The sequence below is a fragment of the Tachypleus tridentatus genome, chromosome 11, assembly GCF_004210375.1.
Source record: "Tachypleus tridentatus isolate NWPU-2018 chromosome 11, ASM421037v1, whole genome shotgun sequence".
Taxonomy (NCBI): domain Eukaryota; kingdom Metazoa; phylum Arthropoda; class Merostomata; order Xiphosura; family Limulidae; genus Tachypleus; species Tachypleus tridentatus.
In genome coordinates, this window is record NC_134835.1 from 6803595 (window position 1) to 6826788 (window position 23194).

The 23194-nt window shown below is 32.6% G+C and overlaps 1 protein-coding gene across 2 annotated transcripts in view; it reads left to right on the plus strand.

Annotated features, from left to right (window-relative positions):
- LOC143231648 (endosome-associated-trafficking regulator 1-like) overlaps positions 1–20863 on the plus strand; it is a 53101-nt gene extending 32238 nt beyond the window's left edge. For both annotated transcript variants that reach the window (XM_076466194.1, XM_076466193.1), the window contains exons 4-7: positions 2136–2247; positions 15637–15699; positions 15946–16091; positions 18070–20863. In XM_076466194.1, the coding sequence (XP_076322309.1) occupies positions 2136–2247; positions 15637–15699; positions 15946–16091; positions 18070–18154 (406 nt within the window). In that variant the 3' untranslated portion in view covers positions 18155–20863. The remainder of the gene's footprint in view (positions 1–2135; positions 2248–15636; positions 15700–15945; positions 16092–18069) is intronic.
- The last annotated feature ends 2331 nt before the right edge of the window (positions 20864–23194 follow it).

Here is a 23194-nt window from a genome sequence, read left to right on the forward strand (position 1 = left end):
AAGTTAAGTAATTTTATGACATGTATGAAGAGTTAAATAGATTATTTCATGACATTTACTTTCTACTAATAATTGGCAAATTGTTGATTATAATATGCAAACATTCGTAAGAATTTCAAGTGACAAAAGTTAATTGCTTATACAAAAGGCACAGATAGCACTCATGTGGCTTTGCATGAAATTCAGAAACAAACTTGTACAAAAGAATCAGGGTGCTCACTAGTGTCCCAGATTCTCAGCATTTTTATTTTCAAGGGTCCCATAGATAGAATTTAATGAACTTAAAAAGAAATGAAAAAGTACTTCAGTGTTAATAAAAAACTTTACATTTAATTTACCTTCTGTAAGTGGAAAAGATTGTGCTAAATGAAAAACTTATAATATATACTACACATCGTTTTCCTTTACATGTGTAATTTTCATAATAAGATTAAAAATACTTTTTTTATTTGAAAATTTTCAAGTGTCAGTTACATTAAAGAAAAGCTTTGTTTTATTTGTTATTTTTATTACCCTCACTCTATATGAGGTCAGTTGACTCTTGTAACCATTATTAGGAAATAACTTTAAATTTCCCTATGTTATTTTTGGAATGACTGAAAATTGTGATAGAAAACCACAACTGTTTATTATGAGTAGTTTAAAGTTTTTAACAGTATATATAAGTTGTGTTTTATTGGCTTTGAATTGTGCCTAACTACTATTCATGCCATATAAACTACAAGCATGGTGCAAATGTGCAGCTAATATTACAGTATTGAATCACGTAATGCTCATAAAATTTATTATTAATATTAGCTATATTTATTTTATTTTATCTAACCTAAAAATTTCAATTTATACATTTTAGTTACTTTTGTGGTAGGAAATAAAGAATCCATATGAAAAACAAAACCTGGGTCTTTTTGTTATTATTATTATTTTGCTTTTTACTGAAAAGATGTGACATGCACACTTTGACCTACCTGAGGTGAAAAGTCAGTTGTCGTACTTTTATGTGGTTTTACTTTTGTGCAATTAATTGTCATTGAAGAAACCTGTTAGGAGTTGATTATTAACAGCTGTGTGAAAACAGTGCTTGTTTTGTGCATGGGTGATCTTGCAGTGTGTCAGGGATGCCAAATCGCATGCATCCGAATTCTTGTGTGTATGAGATTGTAGGGTTCAGGTTAACTAGAACCCTGAAAATATCAATTTACTTTATTTTGAGTACATGGTGACTATTTATTTTAGCTTGTGTCACAAATACCTGTTAAAAGACAAAACCTCTACAAGCCGAAATGTGTAGATATTTTAAAAGGTACCACAACAGTGTGATCGAATTTTAAGACACCAGGAATCTTTGGTATAGTTAGATACACCATTCGTAATTATAGTTAACAAGCCTTAAGTAGAATCCATCAGTATATGCAGTAACACTCACTTTGTCTTCACTCTATTAACTCCAAAGGAATGACAGCTTAAATTTATTACAGTTTGTAGTTTCTAGCTTTTACCTTGACAAAGCTATAATAAAGCATGTGTCAGTGCATGCTTGTTACAAGCATATATGCATTATTCTTTTTTAATAGAAAGTGATAAAAATAACTTGTACATAGTGTTTACTTTTAATAATGTGCAAGTGAATGCTTTTATTTATAATAACCTGGCAACCTTCTACCAATAGAAATAAATGAAACACTGATTCTGATTAAAGAGATTGAATTAATAAAAAATAAGAAGAAGAGATGGTAATGGTACTGGTTTTGTTGCTTGGAGAAGTAGGAATAATTAGCAACTGATTTCAGTTAGTTGATTATTTTTTGTGACATTAATTTATGTTAATATAATTTCAATTAATCACTTATTTTATTTGACTTGTGTAGTGTAACCAGTGCTCATAAATTAATTATTATAGTGAAATCTGTTATATTGGTTAATGATGTTAATTCAACAGCTCTAGGTATGGATGACCTAGTGGTTAGCTTGACAGGCTGTGCATTTGTTTTTCTGTGATTCTAGTTCAGTTACTAGAAAACAATTTGGGTAGAGTGGCTTATTATAAGAGTAACAGTATAATCTCACTTTTAAATTACAGTATCTCAAGAGGTAGTTTTGATAAACTATACAAGACTTAAAAATCTTTCTTTTTTCAGGATAGAATCATTAGAACGTTTGGTTGAACAGTTTAAAAGAAAAGAAACTGAAGAAACTATTACATTAGAAAAGATGATCCAACAAGTAGAATTAAATCTTGAAATTAGCACAGTAAGTTTTTGTTGCTGCTTTCTCTGTAAATGAAAAGAAATGTAACATTCAGAGCACAATATATTCACAAAAATCAGATTATTGTTTAAACATTTTATATCTATGCAAATATTTCTTTGTAACTTAAATAGAAACAGTTAAGATCATTTGTTAGATATACACAACTGTTTAAGTTTAATGTGAGCATTATGATGTAGATAATGTAAAATAATGTGTCATATTTAGTCATTTTTCAAGTAAAAGTTTATGGTAAGTTTACTTATATAACTATTTATGAATCGTACAATGTGTGGTTCAATTGTTATCAATTAGTGATTGTTTACAATAGTGAGATTATTGCATCCAAATATCTAGTATTGCATGGTACAAATATATATTGAAAAATCATAATATAGTTCTAGTTCTAGACATTGTGATCATGAGTTTAGAGATAAAGTGTTCAGTGGTGATTTTCAAAGTTAAATTATCACAGACTATATTGTAATAACAGGATAGGGAACAATAATTTGTCTCATTAATTACATTCTAAAGTAACTGAACCAGATTATGTGGACTTTGACAGTCACTTTAACTCTGAAAACAATTCTAGTAGCCAATATTGTAACAAATATTTGTATATACAGTTGATTTGTTTTTAATACATTATTCTTAAACCAAGTAGAATGTTTTGTTGTTTGTTTACAGTTGAATCCAGCCTTACTAAACCTGAAAGTTTTTTGTCTTAAACATTATAAATATTTTTAAAAAGTAATGTTCTACAGTTAAGTTAATGACATGGTATTTGTACTGAATTATATTTGCTTTGCTCAAATAATAAAAATGTTGCATATAATCACAAGGCAGGAAAACTCATAACTCAACCATTTTTAGAAGGTAGGTTTTTCCTTGTTTTTACAGTGCACCCATAAACGCCACTTATTTTCCCACAGAACAAATAGTTAGTACCCCATTCTACTGCCTTTGAATACCAAACTCCTATTGAGCACTCTGTACATACTGAAATGTCTTTCTTTTACTTAACAATGTAGTGTTCTATTGTGTTTTATTTTCAATAAGAATTATGGAATCTTTGCACTTACTGCTTTTAATTTCTAATTAAAAAATCAAAAAAGAAATCTTAACTGATTTCAATTAGAGCTTTCTTTTCATATTAATGTTTGTCTGTTGTATATGGGCCAAATTCTTTACACTTGCTGTCTGTGACTTTTTGCTGATAACTTTCAACATTAAATGGATAGTGCACAATCTACTTGTTTTAAGAATAACATATTAAAATTAAATCAAAGTATTATATGAAAATGTGTTACACTATTGGTTATTACTATTTTATCCAAAGCCTTAAATAACTGTCTCTTTTTCATTAAATATCACATAGGTTGATTTCTTCTCTTAATCAGATTGAGAATTTGAACATTTGTTTTGGAGTCTGTAATTTGTTTGTTCTTTTTACAGGAATAATACTTATCATTATTAACACAGAATTTTGGTATTGGGAATTAAACCCAACTTCTTCCATGGAAAAATGACCAAGACCTAATTAACACATACACACCAAACCTGTATTAAAAACAAAACAAAAAAAAAAGATTCTAACACTATTATTACTACTTCCCATAAATTGTGGATCATACTGAATATAAGTCTTCTCATATCCATAACTTCTGGAACCTTCCAAGGTCCTGATTCAAACTGTCCTCCTAGGAGTTTTCTTATTTTTTTAAAATAGTGATATGGTTACTGGAATTATTTTGATAGTGATCATTGTTACCACCATTATACATTATGGTGTTGAATTTATCCTACATTTTCATCTCAGACCAAACACATGCAGATTCCTACTTCTGTAACTTCTTGTGTGTTTGCATTATCTTCTAGACTGCTTTAATTGGCTTTCTCCCACAACCTGCCTTTGCTTCTGGTTCTTTTATCTCTGATGAAAATCAAGTAAAACACTACCTTATTCATCCTCCTCTGATAACTTGGCATTTGTTCTTTTACTCTTGCATACATCTCCACTCATAATAATATTTTTCCTTTTCCTTACTCCCATGTAGTTGCTAAATTATTGCAGATTCTTTGTCTTTACTTTGTGTTAATTCTCAGGTGCAACAGACTCCTCATTAGCATATGATTGGAATTCTTCGTATTTCTTTTCTATTGTTTCTATATCTTCTCCCAGCTTGAGAATTGAAAGTTTCTTTTACCTGCAAACTGCTTATCTTCACCTTTTGTTTGTTTACCATCTTGGGTTGCTGTTATCTTTACTTTTTCAGGGCTCAAAATAAGTGACAGGCCAAGAGCCAGTGGTCCACCAAAATGCTGGCAAGCCTCTAAAAACTATCTGCTAGATAACCCACATGACCCCTTAAAATCAGAAAAACCATTAAGTGAATGATAATGACCTACTTATATAAGTAGGTATGTAACTGTCACAAAAGTTCATAACAAAAATGAAATTAGTTGATGAAATCCTTTTAAATTGTAAGAGTGTAGTTTTAGAAAAACATAATTTTGTTTTGATTTTTCTACTGTTTGTAATAAAACATTCCTTATTTAACATAATTATTTGCACTCAGATACTCAATAGTTCACATGCAGTGTGATTTTTATAAAAATCAGTATTTATAAAAATACTGTTTCATATCTGACAGTTTTCACATTTGTATAATCTCTTGAACCTATTAAATGAACATCAAATATTTTTATGGTAAATTTTATATCATTAACTCCAGATACCATCATCAACATTCAGATAATATTACTATTTTTACCAATCGTGGTACAGTTGTAAATTGCTGATTGCTGATAACTGTAGCACACAGCTTGCTTGACTTTAATTACATACAGCGGAGTTGATGTTGTCATTGTGTGATATTGCTGAGAGTGTAACATTAAACAATTACAGAGGGAACAGTTTGAAGTTTCATTAAACTTGAAATGTTAGTTATCAATAAATGTGGAAAAATAAATCATGATCTTTCATCCATTTGTTTATTTGAACGACTGAAACTTAACGATGACTGAGCCTGTGACTAGTACATGATCAGTACATAACATTATGTGACTATTGTGAAAGAGACATTGTTGAAGGACTGAGTGGCTAGTACATGATCAATATGTAGCTTTGTGTGGCTGTTGTGAAAATTTAACAGATTGCTGACTGATCTGGTGGCTAGTATGTGATCATTACATTATGCTATGTGAGAGACAAATAGATTGCTGACTGATCTGGTGGCTAGTATGTGATCATTACATTATGTTATGTGAGAGACAAGCAGATTTCTGACTAATCTGGTGGCTAGTATGTAATCATTACATTATGTTATGTGAGAGACAAACAGATTGTTGACTGATCTGGTGGCTAGTATGTGATCATTACATGATGTTATGTGAGAGACAAACAGATTATTGACTGATCTGATGGCTAGTATGTGATTATTACATTGTTATGTGAGAGACAAACAGGTTGTTGACTGATCTGGTGGCTAGTATGTGATCATTACATTATGTTATGTGAGAGACAAACAGATTGCTGACTGATCTGGTGGCTAGTATGTGATCATTACATTATGTTATGTGAGAGACAAACAGATTGCTGACTGATCTGGTGGCTAGTATGTGATCATTACATTATGTTATGTGAGAGACAAACAGATTGCTGACTGATCTGGTGGCTAGTATGTGATCATTACATTATGTTATGTGAGAGAGAAACAGATTGCTGACTGATCTGGTGGCTAGTATGTGATCATTACATTATGTTATGTGAGAGACAAACAGATTGCTGACTGATCTGGTGGCTAGTATGTGATCATTACATTATGTTATGTGAGAGACAAACAGATTGCTGACTGATCTGGTGGCTAGTATGTGATCATTACATTATGTTATGTGAGAGACAAACAGATTGCTGACTGATCTGGTGGCTAGTATGTGATCATTACATTATGTTATGTGAGAGACAAACAGATTGTTGACTGATCTGGTGGCTAGTATGTGATCATTACATTGTTATGTGAGAGACAAGCAGATTTCTGACTAATCTGGTGGCTAGTATGTAATCATTACATTATGTTATGTGAGAGACAAACAGATTGTTGACTAATCTGGTGGCTAGTATGTGATCATTACATTATGTTATGTGAGAGACAAACAGATTGTTGACTGATCTGGTGGCTAGTATGATCTGGTGGCTAGTATGTGATTATTACATTATGTTATGTGAGAGACAAACAGGTTGTTGACTGATCTGGTGGCTAGTATGTGATCATTACATTATGTTATGTGAGAGACAAACAGGTTGTTGACTGATCTGGTGGCTAGTATGTGATCATTACATTATGTTGTGTGAGAGACAAACAGATTGCTGACTGATCTGGTGGCTAGTATGTGATCAAACAGGTTGTTGACTGATCTGGTGGCTAGTATGTGATCATTACATTATGTTATGTGAGAGACAAACAGGTTGTTGACTGATCTAGTGGCTAGTATGTGATCATTACATTATGTTATGTGAGAGAGAAACAGATTGCTGACTGATCTGGTGGCTGGTATGTGATCATTACATTATGTTATGTGAGAGAGAAACAGATTGCTGACTGATCTGGTGGCTAGTATGTGATCATTACATTATGTTATGTGAGAGAGAAACAGATTGCTGACTGATCTGGTGGCTAGTATGTGATCATTACATTATGTTATGTGAGAGAGAAACAGATTGCTGACTGATCTGGTGGCTAGTATGTGATCATTACATTATGTTATGTGAGAGAGAAACAGATTGCTGACTGATCTGGTGGCTAGTATGTGATCATTACATTATGTTATGTGAGAGAGAAACAGATTGCTGACTGATCTGGTGGCTAGTATGTGATCATTACATTATGTTATGTGAGAGAGAAACAGATTGCTGACTGATCTGGTGGCTAGTATGTTATCATTACATTATGCTATGTGAGAGACAAACAGATTATTGAGGTTCAATACCTAAATTCCTCTTTCATTTCAGCCATAAGTTCAAAGATATTTTTTGCTATCACTCCACACATTTTGAACAAAACCATTTTCTAAACTAAACAGAGTATTCCAAACAAATGATGATCATGTGGCTAGTACACTTAACTCACATTGGTAATTGTCACAGATTTAGGTCCCAGTCCCATGAAACATGCTCACCCTTTCAGCCGTGGGGGCACTCTAAAGTAATGCTATGGTTTAGGTTCAATACATAAATTCCTCTTTCATTTCAGCCATAAGTTCAAAGGTTGTATTTTTATTGCTACATAAACTTTACAACCTTGAAAAGAGAAAGAATATGACAATTTTAAATGCATTAGTATAACAAAGATTTGCATCATACTAGTAGAATTATTTAAAATTTATCACCTCCTAGCTTGACAATCACGTATGTTTCCATCAGATTTGTTTCATATCTCAGCACTTACACTGTGTCACTTTTGTATTTGAATAAAATTTTGAAATGTTAGATTTTACTGTTGATAAAGATGTATACACTCCTTTAATAGTCACAGATGCAACGGGCAGCTGGTAATGAAAGTTGCACACTTTTGTTGTTTTTGTTTTCAAGCATTTTCTTCCTATTTGAAAAATCTGAAATATCTATTTTTCCCATTCAAAAGCAATTCAACCAATCAATATTCACATTTTTTCAAGCCACAACTACTTTGAACTTTGCATATCAAGGCACACAGTAATGTGTTGTACATAAAAACAACCTGAGGGATGCATTGTGTGTTATTAACAGGAGTAATACTTCAGAAATTTTCCACCGTCTGTTTCTTGGACTGTGATATTCCGTACTATCACATATTTTCAGTGGATGTGCAATACTGAACTGTTATTTCACATTCCAAATTTAAAGGCAGTCCAAATAATTTTTGGTCTTTGTATCAAAATTATTGAAACTTTATTTGACAGAAAAATGTACTTTTATGGATGTTTGTTTTTCCAGATTTGATACACTGATATATCTTTGCAGTGTACAATCAGTTGTCACATTTGCTGTTAAATATAAACCAGATGTGCAGATTTGTTCAATAAAAATTGCTCAATTTGACCAAAATCTTTGAGCATATATCAACACACAAAACAAGCATGTGAGCTGTTAGTCTAAACTTTTTATTTACAGTTTCTTCTAAGAGTAAAAGTGGACTGTTTTTAGTTTTTTTGTAATTCAGATTAAGGATGGCTGAGTTAGAACAATAAAATTTAGTGTTAAAGCACTCTTAATACCTAAGTGTTGGTTAGCAGTTTTTTAGCTCAAGTTTTCAAAATGATCATACAGGTGGATGGTTATTATTCATTATCAACTGTTAAGCATAAATTTGGTAAATTTTGTTAAATTCTCCTTAAAGAGTTTTTAGCGTCACGTGGCATTGGAGTAAGCACGTAGCTTAGATAATTATGCTTGATACAATTGTGTCGAGCGTATGCAGCTGACAACAAAAAACTATTAATCTAGTTTCCATGCTTTTACTATAAAGTAAGTTATTCACTCTGTTTTAGAGAGGATAGTTGCCACCATATGTTTTAAAGAATCTAGTGTTTTTAATTAGATTTATAAATAATAGGATTGTCAACTAAAGAAATGATATGCTCCATATTTTATAAATACCTGTTTATTATTTTTAACTTATTGTGACATCATCACCAGTGACCTGCACAGTTTAATCAGTTGATCAGATCTCTATTGCAAAGTAATGGAACATTCCAAATTTCTAATTGTTCTGATATTGTGCACTCTTTAGTGATTTCTCCAAACAATAACCTCATACACTGTGTGGTACTAACTGGAAGAGTCATGTGGTATATCATCCTGAAAACTCAGGAAAAGTCTGCATAGGTTTCCGACAAACCTACATGTAGTTCTATGGTGAATAATGTTTTGTGTCAAAAGGGAAAAATAGAGTTGTATTTGTAAGTATACTCACAAATCAAATGATTGTTGTTTTGAATTAAGTGGCCTGGGTGGTGTTATTTTTAATTTCTTGGAAGTTGGTTTCCCATGATCAGGAATTCCACAAATTTTACTGATTCCAGTTCTTGCCCAGTTCTTTTTGACAAACTGATTATCATTGAAACACTGCATAATATAACAATTTTAAATTAACACAGAATAATGATTTTAAAATGTCAATAATAATGCATTTCTCATGATGGTGTCTCTGATACATTTTCCACATCTATTTCATTACTTAATTTCACCAGACATAAAAAGAAAAGCTAGCCATGGGCTTCTATCACCCCTGGGGATAGGAGGAGCTAACTAACATCTTTGGCCTTCTTAACTTATTGCTGTCTGTACCAGCTCTGCTGAGGTAGAGAGGATTAACTGAGGTGAGCATGACCAATCTGAGATCTTGTCTGGGAGATGAATGATCAGTTTCTGGTCATGTTCCACTTACCTGCTACAAGTGACTTTGATCCAGTAGCAGCTATCAATCTTTGAAACTTTAGATCATCTTGTATAAAGAGACCAAATATTAGTATGGTCTGAATTAAGAAGCAGGTGCAGGAGTTTGACAAAGGGGAGGATGAAGGATGGATCCAAGATTGGATGTTGAGACACCATGGGACACTGATGCATTCTAATTTCCTTTTATTATTTATTTTCATTAGGAAAGGACATTAAGTTTAACTCATCACTACCTAAGAAATTTAGAGCATTTTGCTTGTTTTTCACATGCTGCTAATTTTAAGATTTTACTTATTCCAAATTGAAGGTCATGAATGACTAATTAACAACTGTTTCAATATATGAAAGAACTGATTGCTATAACTTTAGTAGTAATGTAAATTGTATGATTTTTTTCTTCTCTCTGTTAAAAGTGTTTGATATTTTACTGACAAATATGTGTCAGCTGGCTGATGTGTCACATGGGACGAAAAATACAGAACTGATGAAAACAAGACAAATGTGTTTCATAAATACATTTTTTATTCACAACCAGTTACAAACTCTCTTTGTTAACCTGAAGATGAACTGAAAAATTCGAAACAATTTTCTGTTCTTTATTTTAATTAAAGTTTTAAAATCCATACCAGCTCTCTCGAGAATACATTTTTACTTCAAGTGTTGTTTTTTTTCACCATAGTTGAATGGACAACCATGATCATCAGGTTCCATGGGCATGAATAAATGATGTATTTGTGAAATGTACAGTTGTGTTATTTTCTTCATTCTGTAATTATGGGAACTCCACTTAATTCAAAACAAATTTCTCTGTTTAAAGTACTGTCCTTTAACAATCAAAATAAACAATAGAAGATTTTGCATTGTTGTTAGTCAGAATAACCTGTTCTTGTTCCATATAATCGATACTTGACACAGAAATTAAAGATCACATATGGAACTAGCAGAAACATTTTCCTATGTGAGGCTGTGTATTCAGGATACTTGGAAGTTGAACAGTGTGCTTTTCTATCATGAAATTGGTCCTCACTTTTTTTAATTGTATTTTGGCAAGCAGTTTCAGATACTTCTGTATTTTGGGTTTGTTCCTGATTTCTTACTAGATCTTACCTCAAAACTTAATGGAAAAAATTCTCTCTTTCCTGCTCTTTGTTTCTATAACTTATATCCTCACTTTTCTGCTTTTCACCATGATTTTTAATGTTTTTATCACTTTACACTGAAACTGGTGTAGAAAAATAGTTGTATAGCTTACGAAAACCAAGTTACTACAAAATTTCTGCAAATTCGTATGAAATGAACTCAATACAAAGGACTTGAAATTCCTTCAGTCACAGAAAGATTGAACTTATAATGTATGTTAGATTCTCCAACAGAGGAAGTCACCTTTCTTTTGAAATATCACAATGATTTTCCACTAGAAGGACTCAATTTGAAATTCCACATAAAACAAACTTTACTACAATTTTAGAAGTTTTATTAAAGTAATTTTGTTGATAATAATAATAAATATACAAAATCATGTGCATTATTAAAAAAGAACGAAGTGTTATTTCTCCATTAAAGAAGTGATTTAGGAAAAGTAATAAAAAATAAGGTACTTTTTATTTTTAAAGTGTAATGAGGGTCTATTTTATAACATTCTTCATTTTTGTGTTGTACAAAAGTGTTATTGACTTATTTTTCAAAAAAAGTGGACACATTTGTTCAACAAACTCTTTATGAAATGTTGTTTGGAACTTCCTCTTTTTGATATTAAAAAACCATACAAATTTTCAACCAAATCATACCTAATCTGGAAGTGATTAGCAGACACATCGGCATTAGCTGTACAATACATATGTACAGAGAGATAAACAGATAAAAGTAATTTGATTCATCTGAAAAAAATTAAATCAGTTGACTCGTGTTTCATTTTTATTTTTTATGAACTTTTCAACTAAATAAATTGAAATAGGTTGATATCTTTCCTTTCCTTTCAGTTTTCATAACATCTACTATTAGATTTGGTCACTTTTATGCCAACCTCCACTGTTGAATATTTTTTTATAATGAACTATAGGATTAACCACTGAAACTGTTTTCAAGATGCCTTATTTTATGGAATTACATCATCCTTTCTTCATGAATACTTTTTCAGTAATTTCTCAACCTGTGGCTCCTGTGTAGCATTTTCTCCTCCAGATCAGCCATTGTTGGGCACAATGATCAGTTGTTGCTGCAACCTTTCCCCTTAAGTTTAATCCTGGGAAGTTTGGCTCTTCCACTCTATGAGTCTGTAGACTTATTTTGCTGGAAACCTTAGACTATGCAGGTTTTCTTTTAGGAGCTTTCTTTGTTTTTCAAGGTTTGCACTATCTTATTTTTACTTATTTCTGAGGGGCTTTACACAGTTAATGTGGGGTCTGGATTTACATTATTACACACTCATTGCCCTGTTCTTGAAAGCATCATCTGCTACAACCTCCTTTCTATTTTGGGAATCTATTTGTTTAGTTTGACTAGTTAGACTTCTTATTCTGTACTGATTTCCATTCAATATTTAATTCATTTGAGAGTCTTTGTTGTTTTAACTCAACCTTTTCTTTTTAGTTTTTGGTAGAATGGAAGTCTTAAGTTTCCAAGACTCTCCTTTTATTCTCACATATCATGTTCCTTCTTTCTCATGTATCTCCTCAGTGTGGATTCCTGTATGTGATGACAGGACATCCCAGGGAAGGTTCTGTTGTTTCAGTTTATCTCCTCTGGAACCTAAACATCCACCCACATGTTTGTCATGAGTGATGACCAATGAAGGGGAGGAGAGGATCCTGTTAGGGAACCAACCCTAACACACCACTTTGGCCTTGAATTCCTTGGGTCAATCAGCTGGACCACTTGGTCTAGGGTCAACCATATACCAGTGTTGGATGCTATCAACAGGTGTTGTGGACATTATATCTGAAGCTGGTGTTTAGGTAGAGTGCTCATGAAACCCTGGCGTTGCTGCAGTGTCCCTGTTTGACATTTGTACAGCTTCCCCTCGTAGGGCTGCATGGTGGGTTGGGTCAGTGGGCACCGAAATATTCCTGTTTTTATTATGGATCCTACAAATAAAAATTTTAATAAAATAGTGGAAAAAAAAGTCTATAGGTAAATGGCCATATCTTGAAAATTTTGAGCAGCAATCTTCAACATCTGTAACACCTGTTGTACTTTTTTTTCTTATCCTAGATTCACTTTCAAACAAACCTTCAGGGCAAATGTCTCCCTTTTTCATTCAGAAGGAACAAGAGGGACTTGCTGGCTCTCCAAAGTATAAAGATGAATGCCATCACTGAACAACTCCCTCTCACTGTTGCAAACAGGCTCAATGTTGACAAATTACATGAGATGTAAAAGTCGTTGACATTGAGCCTGTTTGCAACAGTGAGTTCTTCAGTGATGGCATTCATCTTTATACTTTGGAGAGCCAGCAGCTACAGACTACCCTCAATCATTTATTGAAGTAGACTGCAGCAAACGGCTTTAACTTCTCTCTCTCTAAAACCATATTCACCCTTATCCTGAACTCTGTATCAGTGAAGTTGTGCTGCCTGTGGTCCCTGAGACAAAGTTCTTGGGGTTTATCTTTGACTGTAAGCTGACCTTTATACCACACATCAAGCAGCTACGGGCCAAATGTACAAGAGTACTGAACATCCTCCATGCCCTCTCTTCCACTACTTCGGGAGTGCATCGATGTTATATGTTAAAGATACATCGTGCTCTTATTCAATCAAAATTTGACTATGGATCTCTGGTCTATGGCTCTACCAGAACCTTGGCCTTAAACATGCTGGACCCCATTCATCATCAAGGACTTTGGCTTTGCACTGGAGCTTTCCACATTTCAGAGCTTATTCATGGAGTCTCATGAACCTTCTTTGCACCTCTGTTTGCAACTGTCTGTACTATATGCTTCAAAATTTCATTCCTCACCAAAGCATCCCACTCGGGGTTGTGTTTTCCTTCCTCGGTGGGCCATACTTTTTCAGAACAGACAATCTGCCATTGCTCCTTTTGGCCTTCTTATCCAGACGCAGTTGGATTGGATGAATTGGGTCTGTCCTTGGAAAACATTGCTGTATCCACTGGCCAGCCCATCCCACCATGGCTTCTCACAGTCCCCAAATGTGACCTGTTTTTAAGTCATGTGAGAAAAGCAGACACTCCTGATTAGAAATACTATCTGTTATTTGCTGAACATCTTTCAAACCATCCTTCCATTCCTATTTATACAGATGGTTTGATATCAGGAGACTGTGTCTGCTCTGCCATGGTTTGTTATGGTTTGGTGGTTGTGTGCAGAATCCCCTCTACAGCTTCTGTGTTCACTGCTGAACTGTATGCCATTTCTTTTGCCCTGGGTTGCATAGAAGCTAAACAGTACTCAAACTGCACTATTTATATTGACTTGCTTAGTTCTCTACTGGCCCTGGAATAGCTTCATGTTAGTTCACACCCTGTTCTCACCAATATTCAAAACCGGCTGGTCCATTTCTCTTTAACATCTACTTCTGTCCAATTTTTCTAGATACTGAACCATGTTGGTATTTGTGGGAAGGAGCTTCACATACACTGTAGCTAAATCTATCTGTTCTGTCACTATCACTGCTGTGTCTCTGGTCCTAAAGAGGAAGTTGTTCTTGCTAGACTACACATTGGTCACAGTTTTTAATTCTTTATTTTCTTTTACTTGGAACTGATGTACCAATGTGTTATGATAATTACAGTTATGCTACAGAAAGTCCTTTACACCTTGTATTACTTTAGTTTTTCTCTTAACGTTGTAGATTAGATGTAAAAATTGTATTTAATGTTATTTATGTTTTTAAATTAAAAATTAAACTTTTTCTTGTTTTATCTCCTTTTAAAATTTTACTAATTTTACTTTAATTTCAGGTTTTTACTGGATGTTTGACACAGATAGCCTAGCTGCTTTTTGCCATAAAACACCAAATCAACCAACCATTCTCATGTATCATCTTCCATTTGATATGCCCCTTTTGTGCTTGTTTTTAGCGAATTCTTTGCAGATTGATGAATATACAATGACTTATTGTCTTCTACCATTTCTTTATTATTTTACTATTCCACTCTGAGCATCCTTCCAACTGAAAACTACATCCTTTCATGGATTTCCTTTATATTGGGGTAGGGTGCAGTTCTAAACACCTTAACAATTTTTAGTGTTTGGTCTTCTTAAGAGTGGTCTTTCCCATCAATATCTCAAAATACAGGCAGTCCAATGAGCTTGCCTCTGCCTTTTATTACAGCTGTCTGGACAATCTGTTATGATCTATTTTGACAGTTATACTGTTTTCTTTCTGCATTAACCAACAAGGAGGTACTCACACTGGGGTTCTTTTCATTTCATATTCTAGAGCCACACTTTTGTGCTTCAAACAACAAAATCTGGTTCTTGTCCTTTGTGTTTTTGAAGTTTGAATTTAGTGTTGGATTGGTTGTCTAAGAATGAATCCTTCAGACAGAGTGCTCCTCTGGATCTGTTCCCATATTGAAAACTCTTTTATTCATGCACTTTTCACATTTTTTGTCACTAGTCCCATACTTCATAACTGTACTTGATTTTGGACTGTCTTCAACTTCTTCCTACAGTCTGTATTTAATTTATAGTTTCAGGCTCTTCTCATTGACAAAATCATGATTTATGCTCCTTTGCCTCTTACAAAATCTGGGATGTCTGTCCCTTCTGTCTTGAAGAGCTTTGCATGAATGTAAACAGATCACTACATGTGACACATATTATTTAAAGAACTTTTATTATATCTGATAAATTAGAACTGTTTGTAACAAAAATAAACAGTTTCTGTTCGATATTAGCGAAAAAGTTGATTGGCACAACATACTAATAATATACTTATTAAATTAAAAAACATAAATGATTGTTTATATAACATTTGTATTTTCATTAGAAACGGGCCATCACTGCAGAAAGCATGGTTACAAAACTGAAACAAGAACTTAAAACAGCTCAAGTGAGTATCGTGTGTCTCATTTCAAGACCTTAATGGTAAGTGTATCACAACCCTTTCCATAGTTGTCTGTGTCTAATGCATTTTTCATTAGTTCTGAGAGAGATATTTATGTCAGTAGAGAAAGTACTAATTTTGATTACTCTTATGTTAGCTGGGAGTTTTTATTTGTTCAATTTTAAAAACAAAACTAACAAAACATTAAGGAATTGCTGTTGTATTAATGAGTATTAGTTTTAACACTTCCAGACCCTGGTGAAAAGTGTACAAGAAGAGAATGAGATACTACAGCTTGAACTAGCAGAACTAAATAATCAAGATGATGTTCACCTCAGAGCCCAAGATGTGTCTCTCCAGCTTCTTTCTGCTGCAGAAAATGCTGAAAAATCCTTGAAGTAAGTTGTGATTAGTTTCACCACCAAAATGGAACGTGACAGATTCAGTCACACCTGTTTACATAAAAACAAGAATAACTTGTCGATGTGTGTGAATATAAAAGATAATACAAATAAACGACAGAGTGAAACAGTTTAAAAACAGGAACAATGTTTATTACACAAGTTAAAGTTATTATACTGTCTAACATTTTTGTGGTGGCTCATTATCAGAGTTGCCAAAGTTTGTTAGGTGTAGGTTAATAATACTAATAATTTTATTTGATGTGACATATTAATGTAAACATTAAGTAGTATCTGTACAAGTAGGATTAGAGAAATTAAGTGAAACTTGAAATACTGCTAAGAAGACATGAAGTTACAAACGGTAGTCACAAATATACAAGTAATGAAATCAGTTTAATAATTCTAAAAGTTAATATTTAGAATATGTAAGAGAAACTAATTGTCATGTTAAAATATTACTAGCCCTTATGAAACATATAAGATGGTTAAGCCATCATCTGTTTGATGACTAAACTCAGTGCTGTTGTGTAAACCAAGGAAGAAACACAAAAACTTGTATCAATATAAATATAATAGTACTGTCTGTTGTATGTCCATGTAACTACTTATCTATATAAATATAATAGTACTGTCTGTTGTATGTCCATGTAACTACTTATCTATATAAATGTAATAGTACTGTCTGTTGTATGTCCATGTAACTACTTACCTATATAAATGTAATAGTACTGTCTGTTGTATGTCTGTATAACTACTTATCTATATAAATGTAATAGTACTGTCTGTTGTATGTCCATGTAACTACTTATCTATATAAATATAATAGTACTGTCTATTGTATGTCCATGTAACTACTTATCTATATAAATATAATAGTACTGTCTGTTGTATGTCCATGTAACTACTTATCTATATAAATATAATAGTACTGTCTGTTGTATGTCCATGTAACTACTTACCTATATAAATGTAATAGTACTGTCTGTTGTATGTCCATGTAACTACTTACCTATATAAATGTAATAGTACTGTCTGTTGTATGTCTGTATAACTACTTATCTATATAAATGTAATAGTACTGTCTGTTGTATGTCCATGTAACTACTTATCTATATAAATATAATAGTACTGTCTATTGTATGTCCATGTAACTACTTATCTATATAAATATAATAGTACTGTCTGTTGTATGTCCATGTAACTACTTATCTATATAAATATAATAGTACTGTCTGTTGTATGTCCATGTAACTACTTACCTATATAAATGTAATAGTACTGTCTGTTGTATGTCTGTATAACTACTTATCTATATAAATGTAATAGTACTGTCTGTTGTATGACCATGTAACTAACTACTTTTCTGTACAAATATAACAGTAGTGTCTGCTGTATATCCATACTTCATAGCGTGTGGTTGGATCTTCACCATAATAAGTGTAGAGGTTCATTAGGTACATGAAGGAACACACACACACATTTTCAGTTTTTATGTTCCTCTTTTACCACTATTTTGTCCATTGGTGATGGATCTTGAAATTTGTTGGATCGATGCATAGATACTGCAAGTTTATTGATTACATTTTGTGTTTTTAAGTTTTTATGGTCGTTTTTTAGTTTCTTATAAGGGAAGCAATTTTTCATTTTCATATCCTAAGATGACCATTCATTAATCATGAATTTTCATAATGTAACGTCCGTTGGAGGCACGGGTACTCCAGCTAGTTTTCTTATCTTTTCTCAAGCCTTATTTTAAAAAAAAGTTTTAAAATTTTTGGACTTAGAGTAAAACTACTATTTATTGTGTATTCTTGATTAGAAGTGCACTTACTGACAGTGTTTAGTTCACTTTTGAAGCCATATTCAAAAGCTTTTGTTTTACATATCACTTTTTATGTTGTTGTTGTAAGTTTGAGGTCTGAAAAGTACATGATGTGCAAGCATTGTTTAAGTAGGTGTTGCACTTTTACAGGTTCCTCTTGGAAGGAGTGGATAACTTGCGATTGATATCATCATATGTAGCAAACATTGGAAGACTTCAAGAAGATGCTAGCTGATGTCATAAAATTAAATTTAATGAGAAGTAATTATCACTGCTGTTGTTTGTAGAATGATTATGTTGATATTAGTCATTCATTGATAGAATATATTTATAAATTAATGTTTTGTAATTGACCAGTTCACCAGTGGGTCAGTGGTAAATTTAAGGGTTTACAATGCTAAAATATGGATTTCAGAGATTAGATAGCCCATTTTGTATCTTTAAGACATTCTACTGAACTACCTACCTATTTTATTATAAATTAGGATCAAACCCCACCGAAAGGTGGCACTGCTTAATATTTACAACGTGGAAAGAAAAGAAAATTACAAAGACTGTGTATTTTGGTAAAATTTACGAAATTTACATAGACAAAATATATTAATTTAAATAGACATTAGCGTCTTAATTAACAGGCACTAAGTTACATTTAATTTCATCATTAACTAGTAAGAAGCACGACAGACCTGAGTTAAGATTAAAGAAATTTCAAATCTGTTGTTTAAATTTTCACGTTCATTGATTGGTTATAATTTGCGTTATATGTGTTTCAATAATAACTACATTTATATATGTATTAGTGAAACATATTCTTGAAATACGTAATAAAGGTAATACTTTAGTCACCAAGACAGTTGCGTATTGTATGAAGATTGGTTATTGTGACTCTGTCAGACATATTAATCAGTACGGAAAGTTTATGATACCCCTAGTTTCCTATAATAACCTATTATTATTTGACAGTGATATTAATGTTTTGCTTTTGTTTTCTCGTGTTTTGTTTTAATTTATATAATTTCGAAGCATTAGATGCACTCGAAAACAAGTTGGTGTTTAGAAATGCTGTTTTCTCAATTGCTCAATAGATGACACTGTTACGTTGCTAACACCTGAATGAAACGTATCTATTGGCCTTCATTCGAACATAGGGTATAGACATGCAAGCTCAAACTTCTGTTACTCAACTGTTATTTGTGATAAATGTGCTTTATCACTAGTCTCTCTCTTATACTAACTTGGTTCTTGTTGTTTTTATAAGTAATTTATTTGCATTATGATTCTATTTTATTCCCCAATAACTCATTTATTTAAAAAACAAACCTGGATATAGCAGTGGTTTAGAAATCACGTGCTTTTAGAAAAATGACATTTTGCCTAGAAACGTACAAGAAAAGTGTCTTAAGTTTAGGCCACGCATTCTGTGCCAGTAAAGATAAATCCATTTACCACTTTCAAAAGTTAGATTAATTTTATATACTGATACAAACGTTTCGGGTGTTGATTTTAAAATTATTCTATGTTTCATTATAAAACAAGAGGGATAAAAAATATATAACACGAAAAGTGACAATGGTATATCAGTAATAGTGTAAGAAAAATCGAGCACGTAGTCGTCACTACAAAGTAATAAATCTTAAATTTAATTATTAAGTAAATTCTTAATATATAAATATACACATACAGTTGACTGAATTAAAAGTGATGGATAAATCCAGTTAAATGATATAGAGTGCTCGAATATTTGACACTAACCTGTATTCTCTTATTTCAAAATTAGTTAGTTAGAGCAGGTAATCTTTGTGTGGTTTTGCTGAAATATCTCAAACAAACAAATGCATTTGTTTAAGAAATTATTAAATATTTTAGCTGTTGAACATAAAAAAGGCTAAAATATCGAGAACACTTAAGAGTATAAATCATTACAAAAATTGTTTTATAATATTATGGACTTGAATTAAAGCGTTGGCAAGATAACGTGTTTGTTTGTGTTTTTCGGAGTTGGACAGAACTTTTATTATTTTGTTTGCTCATCTGCTACTGTTGAGTTGTCAGGTTAAAACCACGACATTGACAGTTAGTATTTAGGCTTACTTAAGTGCTTACTGCTGACTATAATGAATTATTAAGTCAATTTTGGACAATTTATTGTGATTTGTAGAAATACAGTCGGCCCGATATGGCCAAGTGGGTTAAGGCGTTCGACTAGTAATCTGAGATTCGCGGGTTCGAATCCCAGTCGCACCAAACATGCTCGCCCTTTCTGCCGTGGGGGTGTTATAATGTTACAGTCAATCCCAGTATTCGTTTGTAAAAGAGTAGCCCAAGAGTTGGCGGTGGGTGGTGATGACTAGCTACATCTAGTCTTACACTGCTAAATAAGGAACGGCTATCGCAGATAGCCCTGGAGTAGCTTTGCGCGAAATTCAAAAAACAATGAAGCAAGAAATACAGTCGCCATATTATATTATAATTAATTCTACATATGTACGTATGTTTACTGTGTTTATATGTTATTTTTTACGAGGACAGAGACCTCGAACTAGGCCTAGCATGACAACTAACAGCCATGTTTAAATTCATAAAGTTAGTAAGCTTTCACTAAAAATAGTTATAGGTAGGTTTCTGCTTGTTTGATCTGTTAATAGGAATAATAGCTTTTCATGTTTTTCTCGTTTGTTTTGTTTGTTTGTTTGTTTGTTTGTTTGTTTGTTTTTGCGCAAAGTTGTGTGTGTTTTGAGGATCGGACCCAGAATTCTAGCAATATGTCTTCGAGCGCATTGCTAAGATGTGATATATTGAAATGTCTGAAAATATGTACATTTCAGAAAGTAACTCAGTGTTATTCATACATTAATTTGTATCCGTCCAAATGTGTGCGTATTGTGCTGTATTTTTTGCGCTCAAATATTGTATTTAGTGGATAATAAAATAATTTCTACATTAATTGAGCTCACTTCATTGCTTTTGTAAGTGTATTTTTACCAAACAGTCTTGTCCACTAATACCCGTAAAAGATTAAAACAATATTGAAAAACCTGTAATAATATAGGCTGACATGTTTTTGACCTTCCATGCATTTAAAGGGGACTGTTTTGTTTTTGTTGGTTCTGTAAAACTGGTTTGATCCCTGGACTGTACAGTGGACCAGAAGGCTGTGACTGGTGTGAGAGTGACCACAGGCTGTGAAATACGTTTAAATTTAAATTAACCATTGAGCGAAAGCGTGACCAAACTCTTCTGTTGTACAATATCCTCTTTAAGCTTTCAGTGTTAAACTCGTTCTTAAGTTGACGGTAGTTAATCTTCGGACTGCGAGTCTGAGGATTCAAGACTCGTGTCCCTTGTTCCAAAAATATGCTGTATACTTTGGAGTCGTAGGTGTCCAATAAGGATAGCAGTCAAAATTCCACTATGCGATCAGACAAGAGTTGGCGGTGGATACTGTTTACTACCATCCCCCGCTGAGACAGCGGTACGTCTACGGATTTACAACGATTCTCCTCGGGGACCCAGCAGATAGCCTGATGTGGCTTTGCTACAAGATAAAATGCACAGACAAACACACATTGTTTATTACCTGCCTACCCTCTAGGTTGTTAGTTCCGAATTCAGGAGAAATATGAACATATCAGTCTTCGTATAATTTCTCGTGTAAATTCTAAATCAAACAAACAAAAATTTGCTAAATAAAATAAGTATTGTATTAAATTGTATAGTAAAGATGAATTGTAGAACATTAGTTGGTAAAAAGCAGATTTGTTTTTCAAAGAAAATAGAACTGTTTTACTTGAATTACTACAGTAATCAGATTATGTGAGTAACAATAAATGTTAACCATACAATACTTTAATGTTCGCACGTATCTATATTTTAGTAAATAAAAACAAATTAAGTTAAACACGCTACATAAATGGAAATAACTTACAGGATAGACTATAATGTGAGATATAAATGTATCCTGGGTTTTGAACACGACTTAGAAGTAGGACTCGCATTGTGGTGGGGATACACCTTCTTTCGTTCTCCACTCTCACATGAAGGAATTTAAAATGGGCTATTCTGAAATGTAAGGGTCATTATTTTCTTTTATCAAAATATATAGTATGCACTAGAAATTTTGATACTGTTAAAGTAGAAAATGTTTGCTATTAACTTTATTGTAAGGTTTTTTCAAGTCTTGCTATTTGTTTATGTATTTCAATGAATTTTTAGCATCTTTAGCAAACAAAAAACTGTATAGGAATATAATGATTTTTTTGCAATAAAACCCGATATTTCTGTAGACAGAGGTGTAACATGTAATGAACACAAATAATTAATACGTTTTAACTCATATTTCATGTTGTTATAATTCATAACACTTTCGGTTTGTTGGATTTCATGCACAGCTACAAGATACCTATCTGCGCTGGTTGTCTCTTAACTTGAAAGTGATAGGCGATATGTAAGGCAATTAATCAGTTCTGCTTATTGCTCTCTCTTGGACTAACGAAAAGTGGGATTGATTGCAGGTTAAGACTTTTACGACTAAAAAGACTATCGTGGAAGGTAACAGAATTAGAAATCGCAGATTGCGAGTCGAGCATCATAAACATCACATCGTGCCGAAACAACTATGTCTAGAACGGGCAGTGTTGAGGCCTAATACAGCGAGTGTATAAAATAGTGTTTGCGCAACACTATTACAGACAAACATAAGAATAAATGAACTTGTTTTAGTATATTTTTCTTTATTTACAAAGCATTGAACGTCCAACTGTATGTCTACATATATGTATATATTATAATTAGTGATTTATTTAATACGAAAGTCACTGCTGAACTTAACCAGTTTCTATATTTTGTACCATTGTTCTGTATCATGAATTTATTATTACTATGACGCACGAACTGTTAAAACATTTAATTTACATGTAGGCTTATTAATAAATTTAAATTTAACGATTCTAGCGTACTGCTAATGTTTTAACGAAACCGTGTCGAAGTTTAAAACAAAGTACAAATCTTACTACTAGCGGGCTGTTGTTCACCCAACATTTCGTTTACCTGTTACGGTAAGCCATACTAAACGTGGGGAAAACCAGGTGGGAGAGAGGCGGTTCTGCCAGAAATTATATTCATTGAATTTTTGTATTGTTCATTAACAGAAAAAATATTAACAAAAATTTATTTTAAATTGCCATAAGATTACCGTGTTTATGTAAATAGGTCAGGTAAGGTGACAAACTACTCTAGTATTTAGTAGCCTATTAGTAACATTTTAAACAAATATAGT